Source organism: Orycteropus afer, unplaced genomic scaffold (assembly GCF_000298275.1).
Source record: "Orycteropus afer afer isolate SDZICR_OR568_19922 unplaced genomic scaffold, OryAfe1.0 scaffold00500, whole genome shotgun sequence".
Classification (NCBI taxonomy): Eukaryota; Metazoa; Chordata; class Mammalia; order Tubulidentata; family Orycteropodidae; genus Orycteropus; species Orycteropus afer.
The window spans coordinates 1,457,559-1,469,399 of record NW_006922087.1 but is presented as its reverse complement, the minus strand read 5'-3'; the positions used below and the strand labels follow the sequence as shown (position 1 = coordinate 1,469,399).

At 50.7% G+C, this 11,841-nt stretch overlaps 1 protein-coding gene across 1 annotated transcript in view; it reads left to right on the top strand.

Annotated features, from left to right (window-relative positions):
• The window catches only part of RRBP1 (ribosome binding protein 1), a 50,442-nt gene that overhangs the window by 18,199 nt on the left and 20,402 nt on the right, over window positions 1-11,841 (top strand). Inside the window, exons 3-7 of the mRNA XM_042782894.1 lie at window positions 2,143-2,291; window positions 3,033-3,155; window positions 8,629-8,781; window positions 10,234-10,352; window positions 11,348-11,501. Of these exons, the coding sequence (XP_042638828.1) occupies window positions 2,143-2,291; window positions 3,033-3,155; window positions 8,629-8,781; window positions 10,234-10,352; window positions 11,348-11,501 (698 nt within the window). The remainder of the gene's footprint in view (window positions 1-2,142; window positions 2,292-3,032; window positions 3,156-8,628; window positions 8,782-10,233; window positions 10,353-11,347; window positions 11,502-11,841) is intronic.

Genomic DNA, 11,841 nt, shown 5'->3' with positions numbered 1-11,841 from the left:
TATGAACTGTGTATGGAGTTTTAATTTTCTAGTATCTACATTTTAAAAACTAATAAGAAACAAATTGAATTAACTTTAATCATATACTTTATTCAAATCAGCAGATCCACAATATTATTTTAACATGCGATTAGTGTGAAGAATTATTACAGATGTTTTTGCATTCTCTTTTTTTTTCATACCAAAGCTAGTACAGAGTCTCCCCCTGTGCCACATCTCTATGCACACTGGTCACATTCCAAGTGCCTTGTAGCTACCCATGGCTCCGGGCCAGCATTGGACAGGGTAGGGATGGACACTTCTGAGTCAGGAAAGGAAGATGGACAGAGATGTAGGAAGGGGGTCCCATTCATAACTCCAGGGCTGTCTTTAGTGGCTCCCCCTCTGGGACAGCACAGCTGTAAATGTGTCGGTGAGGCCAGAGGCTTCTCTGGACGGTGCACTAGAGGGTCTTTGTGCTCTTTTGGTTCAGCTGTACTCAGGATTTTCTATTCTATGCCTAAGTTTACTATTAAAATTATATGTTACATGTTATATGTACTTATATATAATAATTATGTATTTGTGGACTCTCTCCAACAATCAAGAAGATGGGGCAGGACAGAGCAATGTTTTGTTATATGTAGATTGCCATGAGTTGGAGCTGACTGGATGGCAGCTAACAACAACAATAATAATTATATCAGTATCTTAGGCTTACTGGCAGCATAATGGTTAAGCACTCAGCTGTTAACCAGAAGGTCAGAGGTTTGAAACCACCAGCCATTCCTCAGGAAAAAAAACGAGGCAATCTGCTTCATAAATATTACAGCCTTGGAAATCCCATGGGGCAGTTCTACCCTGTCGTATAGGGCCTCTGTAAGTCAGAATTGACTCGACAGCAGTGGGTTTGGTTTTGTTTGGAGAAGTGGATACAGATACATATTTCAATGAAAAGAAATAAAGCTGAGGAGAGCACCTGTTTTTGTTTTACCCATGAGTTCTTAGATCTTCAGTGTCAGCATGGTTATTTTTAATCTGAGCTTCACCAAGTTACGAAGTCACAAAAGAAGGTGTTAGCATAAAAAAATGCCCATATTCTTCTTATTAAGGTACCATGCTAAATGCTTTGACTTGTAATGAAAATATTATGACTAGTAAGTAGAAATATTGTGACAAGCCAGAGAATTTAGTGTTGCCATGGAATCCTTCCCTGTTCTCAGTCCTCGTCTCAGCGGGGTGGGCATGGAGGCCCTTCAGCAGCCTCTTTCCCTTGCTGTGAGTCTGAGCCATTTGCTGTCTGTAAGCAGACTTGGGCCACCACAGAAGGTACTGCCTGGACACTGCAGATGGGCTCTGGCCAGGCAAAGCACACCCTCTATCATTTAGGCTGTCGGAGAGAGCAAAAGTTTGAGAAGCTTTCAGAAATGACGGGTTTTGGGGGGTGGCTCTATCCTCCAGGCTGCCACTAGTGGAATGACAGTGAACAGGCCTATTCTGGCAGAATCCAGCCGGCTGTCCCTCTCCAAAGCCCGGCTGCTTAAGAATCATCAGGGAAAGCTGATGGCAACGTTTGCAGCTGGCAGTAGGACCACAGAGAAAGTTGTGGGATGGCCTGGAGATGTGAACCCTTTTCCTCTCCATCATTCTTCCTTGACTGTTGGTTTGTGGCTGAGGGTATTGGTGTTTGTGGAGAATGGTGATCAACCAGAACTTGCAGGGCAAGGGGCTTGCCCACTAGCAATGAGGGAGCCTTGCTGAACTGTGCAGGGTGAGACCTGAACCTGATGGTTTGCTGGGGAAAGAGAGAAGGAAAAAACAAAACCTGTGAAGAATATGAACTTTGCTTAATTCTGCTTAGGGTCATTTTGATGATAAAGAAAGAGGAGCATTACTGCCACTGGAAAAACACAGCCTTTCTTTACTTCTTAAATTTTTCCCTCAACTGTCTTGGGGTACTTTTAGAGGATGTCCTGGGAGCCTTAGTTTGGTCAGTTTCTCAGAATTCTGAAAGAGCTTGAGATGCCCTGGGTCATCCCCAGCCCATGAGGAAACTGGGGTAGCAGTTTGACCCTGACTGGAACCTTCTCCCTCCCTGGGTTTGCTGTGCATCTCTGTCTTGGTGCCTGTCTGAGTTACTGCTCCTTCCCTTCTACTGCACAGTGGCTCTGGAGGCTGACAGCCCTCTCTACCTGCCCTATAAGACTCTGGTCTCCACACTTGGAAGCATGGTGTTCAATGAGGGAGAGGCCCAGCAGCTCATCGAGGTCCTGTCGGAGAAAGCTGGCATCGTTCAGGACACCTGGCACAAGGTAGGCCACCTCCCTGCCACAGGGTGACTGCTTCAGTGAGCAAGGGCACTCCCCCTACCTCTTCTTTCTGGAGCTAGTGAGGAGCCCTTGTTACCTGGCGTGGACACTCCAGCCTCCCTGGGAGATGTTCATGTTCTAGGCAAGGAGTCTGCAGGTGGCATGCTGGATCCAGGAACCCAGCTGGTTTGTGCCAGAGCTTGGAACTCTGTAAGGAGCCCTGTATGTGCCCAGAGCATCCCTCTCTAATGTCCCTCGGGTGCTTCTGATGATGGCCTGCTCCCTCTTACTCTTCCGACAGTGCTGCATGGTACATATGTATTTCTTGGCTGGAGAATTTTGTGGTACCCTTTAGTGGTTATAGATGTTCTGGGGTGTTCTGAGAACCAGGCTTGGTAGCCCCTGCCCTAAACATCTTGAGGTGAAGAGCTCCTCACTAAGCATCAGAGGATCTCCTAGAGAGAGTGACTGAGAATGTCAAATGACCACCTCTCCTCCATGCTCACCCCTTTTGTCCCTCAGCCATCGAAGCCATCTAGTGGGAAACATCATACTCCTAGAAATTTCCCCGGATTCCCTGATACATTGCGAATATTGGCAAGGCGGGGGAGAACCTGCCTATCTGGAAGCTCCTGCTCTTACCTCTTCCAGCTTCTGCTGCCACTGGGGGTCAGGGCCTGGTTATTGAGAGGACAGCAAAGGTGTCTGTTCTGTTTCTGCTAACGTCCTTTGTGGTATTTCCAGGCCACTCAGAAGGGTGACCCCATGACCATTCTGAAGCGCCAGCTGGAAGAGAAGGAGAAGCTGCTGGCCACCGAGCAGGAAGATGCAGCCGTTGCCAAGAGCAAGCTAAGGGAACTCAACAAGGTATGGCTAAGTGCACTCCTTATCCGTGAGTCCATCCTCATCTTCTGAGAGCCCCTTGGGTCATGAGGCCAGGCCTGACATAATGGAGTGGTGTAACAAATAGTGGTCCCCAAGAGCTTATGGGCAGTGTGTCGTTCTGTTGAATATAGGGTCGCTGTGAGTCCGAATCAACTCGACGGCACCTAAGAGCAAGAGCTTATGCCTTGTGTTTCTCAGAGGTGGTGGTTATAACCCCCTTCTTGGTGGTTACACGCACATCCAGAACATACGTGGGGATGGTTAGGGACTTCAATTTATGGTCAGGATAAACCAGAACTAGCTTTCACCAATGGTTCCTGTGAGAAACTGTCTCTTCTAAGTGTGTACCCAGAAAGGAGGGAGCACAGCCAACCCAAGGCTGTCTTCTGGAGAATCAGAACAAAAACTGACGGGAAGGTGTTGGAGGAGCTTACTGTCCCCCTTTTTCTGACGTCAGCGGAATGATCTTGCAGGAAACACCTTGCCCTTTACTATCAGCTGGTGACTTGACTCATAAAATTCATGCACAATAAATGATATCCAGGGATGGACCAGAGCAGCGAGCAGCACCGCTTGTCTGCAGGGAGCCACTGGAAACCAGAATGTAGAGTGTCCCTCCCTCCCTCCCGCCTCTCCTTTCCAGAGGATTGCTGGACAGGGAGGGAACCTGACCCTGTGGGACTATAGCGTAGTCTTCTTTCTTTCCTAGCAGAGAGCTGTGGGTGCAGTCCCCTCTCCTACACCTGCTGCCTGCCCAGTCTGTCTACACTGAGAGGAAAGGCCTTGGGCAACAGGCACAAGGGACAGCCTGGTGCACCTCTCTCTAACTAGTTGTGAGGAATTGGACATGAGGCAGCCTGACCTCTGTCCAAAGTTCAGAGGGTGCAGCTGTGAGCCAGAAGGGAAATTCCATTTACTGGGAGCAGGCAAGAGGCAACAAGGAGCCTTTGGCATTTACTCTTTAAATGCTACTCCCAGAAGAAGAGAAGGAAAAGATCATGCCTTCCAGGGCCTTCTTAGAGCTCAGGGGACTTTTGCCTGTGTGGACTGCTGTCACATCTCCCAAGATCAGGCCATACTCAGCCTTCATGAGAACTAGGCTTGGGTGGTGGGTGAATGCAGGGCAGACTGGAGCCCCTTGCCTGGCTCACTCACTGCACTTCACTGCGCTTCCCTTTATCACTTCATGTTCAGTGACATCACACTGGAGTTTGATGTAGCCCGTGACAAGGGTGTTTATACTATGAAAATTGGCAAATGCTACAAATCAGACCAGACTCCCCTGGGTCCCTGCCCTGGGAGCTTGCCAATCAGCTGACCGCTGACTGAGAATCTTGATTTGGGGAGCCATTCTTCTGTACCCTCTTTTAAACAAACTGAGAAATTCCTATGAAAATGCAGTGAGCCCCCAAATAAAAAGCGAGAGAACATGGGGAGAGTACATTGCTAGGTGGCTGTGTAGTTGCCTGGTTACTACCTATGCCTGCCCCTGATTTAGGGTGGGTTTGAGATGTGCCAATGGAGTAGGGGCAGCCTCGGGTGTGGCAAAGGCTGTTCCTTCCCTGTAGCTGGAGTCTCTACCTACCTTGGGAAAGGTAGCAATTGAGAGGGTGACCCATAGAAGACGTCCCCTACCAATGTGCTAGTCATTTGTGTCCAAGCCCTCCCTCAGTGGTGGCCCCATGACAAGATTTCCAAAACCACAATGGCTGCTGATTCCCAGATACTTACGTCAGCCCTGAGTGCATTCCTGCTCCCTGCCCCTAATCAGGACAGTAGAATCTGTGATGCTAACCTCTCAGGGCCATGAGGTACTTGGGCGGCAGCACTTTGTTCTGCTACTGTTCTTCCAGTCCAGGATTCCCAATCTCTGAGGGGAGGAGGAGTTTGCTGATGTATCTAGCCAGGCCCGCCCTCCCTGCCTACATCTAGCTCACTCACTCCAGGGCGTCCTCTCTGGCTTACACATGCAGAGCTGGTCTTCTGATCTTCAGACCAAGGTCTGCAGTGTGAGCTCCACTTTCCTGCCCTGCTTCCTCTGCCTAGGCCTTTGTACACCACCCACTCCCATACCCACTGCCCCAGCCCCCTTCTGTAACCCAGACACTCCATGCCCTTTCTCATCTCCTCTGGGCCACTTTCTCTTATCCTTGAACACTTAGTTCCATCTTCCTTGTTTGAAACCTTCTAGCACCCCCACTTTTCCCTCCTAGAGCAATGGGCTGCTAACCAAAAGGTCAGTGGTTCAAACCCACCAGCTGCTCCGTGGGAGAAAGATGAGGCAGTCTGCTTCTGTAAAGATTTACAGCCTTCAAAATGCTATATGGCAGTTCTGTTCTGTCTTACAGAGTTGCTGTGAGTCAGAATCCACTCTATATGGCAGCGAGTTTGGTTTTATAGCACTTAGATCTTTGTTGTAGTTATGTTGTTATTAGACTGTGAGCCCCTGGAGAGCCAGCACTCTCCACATGCCTCTATGTAGCCCTGCTGAGCATGCACTTGGGAGCAAGTGGCCAGGAAGCTGAGGCTGCTCATGGTCTACAGGAAGCACACCCTGACCTCCTATGTCCTCTGCTTGTAAGTGATTAAATGGTTGTGGTTCATGCATTTAGCCCTTGCTCTTCCCTGTGCCTCTGGAGTTTATGGACACTTGAGTCCCAGCAGCCCTGGAGAGTTTGTTATACAGAGTTGATGGGCTTGTTTTATTCTTGTATTGTGTCTCCTAGCCCAATCCTGTTGAGAAAAATTATGTAAGAAAATAAGTTACTGAAAATATTTAAGTTCTTTTTAACTTAAATCCACATGACCTGGTGAGATTAGGAGGGTCTGTGTTTTATCTTCTGGTTCCCCGCATGTTCTCTTTGAACCTGTGATGAGGTTTCTATAGTTCACAAAGAGGGTTTTGCCTAATTTGTTTTCTTGGAGTCTGAAGTTGAAGGCATGATCCAGGCACAAAGAACCTTTGACATTGTCTACCAGGTGACAGACAGCCCCAGTGGACTTGAACATCCCAGAGCACCTCCTGGCCCTCTGGGAATCTCCCATGCTTCAGGCAGAGCTCTGGGGATGTATAGCCAGGAAGGCGTAGCCTTTCTGGAAAACGTTGTGTTTTCCTCCTTGCTCCTCCGGGGACCCTTTCTTTGGTACCTCTGTCCTGAGCAGCTCTTAGACAGAACTCATCTTGTGCCTTCTTGGATACTTGGGCCTCAGGGCACTAGAGGAGATCAGACTCTGAGCCAGAGTGAAGTTATGGAGGCCTCCAACAAAGGGTGTGCGCTAGCAGGAGTGGGAAGTATTAGTGCTGCAAGTCCTATGCTTCCATAGACTGCCCCAGCCATGGGAGCTCACACTGTGTGAAGCCTACAATCAGCCTGGTGACAGCTCCTGAAAGTGCAGCAGAGTGTTGTTGTGGAGCCTGAACATGGGTGACAGTGCTAAGCCTTGTCTCCCAGTTGAGTCAGCGAAAGATGGATTGATGCTTCACCCCCACCTTTGGGACGCTGTGTAAGAAGATAAATCTGACCCTTGCAATTAAATTAAGAATTTGATAGGCAGAAGGAAGAAAAAGAAACCACAGAGGGCTGGGAAGAATGGGCCTTTCTCTGTCCTTTCACAAAGGAAGGGCCAGTCCTCTTGAATGCTGGTGGCCTTGAGACTCTGACCTGGGAGACTAGAGCTTGGGGTTCTGAACTATGGCCAGGGGCAGCCCAAAGCTGGGGAAGGGTGTCCCCGGACACTTCAGGACCTGTCTCTGGGGACCGGAAGTGGCAGGCAGAAGAGGGCTGGAGGGCAGCCTATGTGAGGCTCTACTGCCTCTCCTCCGTGTGGCCATAGGCTCTCCAGGGCCTCTGAATTCTGATTACCATTTTCAGAAGCTGCACTACCTATTTCTCCAGGCTATTGTCAGGGCAACCCAGCAAAGAAGGGCCAACTTGGAAAGTGATTCCTGTTCTGCTCACATGTGGAAGCTCTATTAACCCTACCATACCCTGCTCTGCCCAGTGAGGGCCACTGGGAGCATGCTCTTAGAGGATACAGCATGGTGGAGTCCTAACCCTGTTGAGGCACTTTCCTGTGTCCTGAGAGACTTTAGGGGCCAGGCTCAGCATGCAGAGTCTTGTCACTCTCCCCTTCCTGACTTGCACAGTCCCAGGTTCAGATCCCAGACCTGTCGCTTATAGCTGCTCCCAGCCCTAGACAGATTTGTTATCTCCAAGGTTCAGAGTTGTGAGCTCTAAAGTAGAAATGATAATCCTCACCTCACTGAGGATGAAATGAGAGGGGTGCTTTTCCAGAGTGGGCACCTTGTTAGCTACCCCTCCCCTTTCTAAATTAGTGAGGAGCTCCTTAATTTAGACTTATATATTCTTTTTGGCCTCTCACCCTGGGTAGGGCTTAAGGGACAATTGTGTTTGAAAAACAGGGCCAGTGGGTCTTCAGGATTCTAGGGCCCGTTGGACACTCGGAACCACAGTGGCACCTGGTGACCACCCTGATGAGCACAGCCTCATCTCCCCTAGCCTCCAGTCCCCTCCCAACTCTGGCATGAGGGCACTCTGGCTCTGGCCGGAGGGCACTCTGGCTCTTGGCCTGGGCCTCCCTAGGGCTCTCCCTGGTGAGGGAGACGTCTTCTCCTACTTCTTTGGTCCACCACTCAGGTGGTAGAGGGGGCAGGGTCTTGAATCTCAAGGGACATTTGTACCCATTCATCCATCCAGCCGGGCCCACGGGACTCCTGCCAAACTATTGCCAGTCTGGCTGGAGTAGCAGACAGGGTGCTCCCCCACCCCAGGGCTCATGATGTCAAGTACCCTTGCTTGTTTTGTCACCCTGCATCCCATAGCTTCTACCACTGTCATTCTTTTTAAGGTGACACAGGCCAGCTCTCTCTACCTGCACTCTGCCCTTTAAAGGTGCTGGTCCCCAAGCCTTGCATCCCTCTGGGCTGGGCTCTCCAGAGGTAGGCTCATACCCTGGCCATGGTGGGACAGCAGCTCACTGTGTACCCACCTCCTGCCATTAGGGCTCTCTGCCTTCTCATCCTAACACAGGGTTCAAGTCAGAGTGACTCACAGGTGCTTGAAGTGTGCTTATCACGGGCTGAACCGGTGCCCCGGAGAGCTCTGGCAGTGCCAGTTCTGCCACCTCCCCAGTGGCCATGTCAACAACTTGCCCATAATTACACAGGGCAAGTAGGGCTACCCAAGATCCCTTATGGCCCCTTGGTTGCTTTCTTCTGCACTGAATCTGGTCTGAGAACCATGCATGAATGCAGGAGGAGCTGACAACACTGTTCTCAAGCCTCCTTCCAGCCACATGATACTCCAGTATCCCAGGTATAATAGACACCACCAGCAATGGTCTTGGTTCCAGCTGATAGATAGACTCTTACCCCTGCCTTGGGCCCCAGTGACAGTACCCATCTCTTTATCTACCCCTCTCCCTACTTGCCTAGGAACTGGCTGCAGAAAAGGCCAAGGCAGCAGCTGGGGAGGCCAAGGTGAAAAAGCAGCTGGTGGCACGGGACCAGGAGATTGCGGCGGTGCAGGCACGCATGCAGGCCAGCTACCGTGAGCACATGAAGGAGGTGCAGCAGCTACAGGGCAAGGTGAGCCATGGGGCTGGGACCACAGAGGGTGGTGCTGAATCAGGGTAGGTTTTGGTAAGGGAAGGTCTGGAGCTGTTCCATGTGGCAGGGCAGCACCAGGCAGCCCATTCCATGAATGTTTGTTTGGCGTTAACCAGGAAGGTAAGGTGTAGAATACATCACAGGGAGCATTTTTTCCATAGTGCCTAGTCTAAAGCAGCTGGCTTGTTGCTAAAGGGGCAGGGAGGCCACATCTTCTGACCTCCTCTAAACCCACAAGAGGAAGACAGAATCACCATCAGTAGCCCAAGGCCTACTCCTGAGAAGCCAGACATGCTGCCTCCCTCCAGCTCTTTCACCAACCCTGACACCAGCCGTTCCTCCCGCAGCACTCACCACCTTTCTGCTGGGTTCAGTAATTCACTGCAGTGGCCACACAGAATTCACAGATTATGGGGTTTATTAGGGAAGCAGCAGGCTACAATTCAAGTTCGGGAACAACACTCAGTCTCTCTCGGCCCTTTGTCTCTCAGCCAGCGGTCTCTCTCAGTCTCTCTTCCCACAGTGCGTGTCTTTTGGTGTCTCCCTCTTAGCAATGCACATCTCTCAGTGTCTCTTTCTCAGCAATACATGTCTCTTGGTGTCTCTTTCTCGGCAGCATGTGTCTCTCAGGAGTGCGTGTCTCTCAGCAGTACGTCCTTCCCAGCCAGCAGTCAGAGAGAACTCTGCCTCTAGGAGGCCTCCTTTTGAGCCTGGCAGAGTAGCCAAACTAGCCAATCATAACATCAGAATTCTAAAAACCTGAGAGAGAGCAGGCCTCCCAAAACATTGCTTTGTGCCACTCCCAACAGAGATACTCCAGGTGGATAACTTTTACAGTCAGGAGCTCCTCAGTTGCTCACAGCAAATTCCACCACAGAGTTTACAAAGACTTATGGCTAGAAAAGCCATACCAGGTAATTTACTGCACCGCACCTGTGTCACCATCTCCTGGATGACCATCTCTGGAATAGGATATCAACCTCCCAGGGAGCCCAGAACAGGACTGTCCACATTAGGAGGGTCTATAAAACAGGAGTCTTGAGAGTTGAAAAGCTCCAGTGTCAGGTGCTCAAGGCCAGTGCTGGGCAGCTGCCTCTCTAGCATGACCCTCAAACTGGGGCCCTGGGTTCTTGTCTCTGTAGCCTGCTTTATGTGCTTCCTGGTCTGACCTCCCCCTGCATGTCTCAGGAGGGCAGTGGTAGGTTAGTGGGCTGAAACATGTCTTCCTTGGGATGATTGTAGGCTCTGGGTTACAGCTGTGTACTTGACCTGGCTACCTCAGTGGCTCAGATCAGGGGTGTCTGAGGCCTCAGGCCTCTTGTTTTATGAGAACCTCTCAACCTTTAGGTGAAGCAAGCAAAGCCTTCCTGGAGCTTATAAGGCAAGTGCCTCACCTGCTCTGCTCTGATACCATCACTGTTGACTTTTCAGGTTCGAACTCTTCAGGAGCAGCTAGAAAACGGCCCCAACACTCAGCTGGCTCGTCTGCAACAGGAGAACTCCATCTTGAGGGATGCCTTGAACCAGGCCACAAGCCAGGTGGAAAGCAAGTAAGTCAGAGCTCCTGGCCAACAGGAATGGGTGCATCCTGGAAGGGTTCCAGAACCCTAGGGAGGACCCTCATTGAGCCTCTTGCAAGGCTGCCTCGGTGCACCCTGGTTTTCTTATGGGTCTGCAGGCTGGTAATGCTCTCGAGATAACAAAGACGCCAGAAGTGGTCAGTGCAGGCACATCAGGCCAAGAGAAGTCATAGCACTGTGAGTTGGGAGGAATGCAGCTGGCTTCTCCAGGGCCAGTGTGGTCATCTTGGCCTGCATGGCTGCCGTGGTGTAGTAGACAGTCCTGTCACCTCCCTATTTTATCTGGTGCCCTCACTGGACAGTGGTCACTGCCTTGAACTTCTGTGCTACTGCAGGAAGCCATCATCCTTGTCCCATCTCACTGCTAAGGAAGTAGATGCTGAGCAGCCCCTCTCTTCTTCAGTCAGGTCACTTTCTCTGGCTCCTGGACTTTGCTCTTGGGTTTTGAGACCCAACGTCTGATGCACAGAGTTGAAAGATCTGTTGTGGGAAGAACACAGTGCCCCAGGATCCTGCTTTGGGAGGCTTAGCCCCGAATTTACCAGAGAACGGGTCGTGGAGACACTTGTGCTGTCTGTCTGCTGAGTCCCACTGAGTTGACTGCCTTTCAGGGCCTGTTTCCAGTGCTTTATCAGCACTGAGGAAGCGCACCTGACCCTTCCTTGGTAATGCCTAGGCGTTCCTGGGAGCTGTGGGCCACACTGGGGCATATTCACTCTGCTCTGTCTCTGTGTTAGGCTACAGAGATAAAGACTCCAGTAAAACATACACAGGCCCAACATACCAGGCCCTGTAGCAGTGGTTTTGGGAATGATTCCACAACTGAGGCAGCTATTGATGAAAGAGCAGATCTCCTGGGGGAAAGGCCCAGAGCACCAGCCTGGCCCAAGGGCAGCTTCCCAGACTGGAATGTACTTACGTGAGTCCTCTTCCATCCATCACTGGGCCGGGTGACTGTCTTGCAGGCAGAATGCAGAACTGGCTAAGCTCCGACAGGAGCTCAGCAAGGTCAGCAAGGAGCTGGTGGAGAAGTCAGAAGCCGCACGGCAGGAAGAGCAACAACGGAAGGCTCTGGAAGCAAAGGCAGTTGCCTTTGAGAAGCAGGTTCTGCAGCTGCAGGTAAGTCAGGAGCAACCACCTTGGTGGCCTTGTGTCTGTGTAGGGCATGAGCCAGGGCTTCCCTGGCCACCAGGCCATCCTTTCTTAGCTGTGGCTGTGAAGGCTTGGGCCATTGGTAGGGCTAGACTTGAATCTTCAGCCTTAACCTCATTGATACCACTAGAATGTAATGGAGCTTTCTCTGTGCTAAGCATTGTTCTAAGATCATCTGAGTACTTTATAAGCTTTTACTCAGTTAATTCTCATTGTTACCCTCTAAGGTTGTTGTTGTTGTTGTTAGTGCCGTTGAGTTGTTTCCGACTCATAGCGACCCCATGCACAGCAGAACGAAACACTGCCC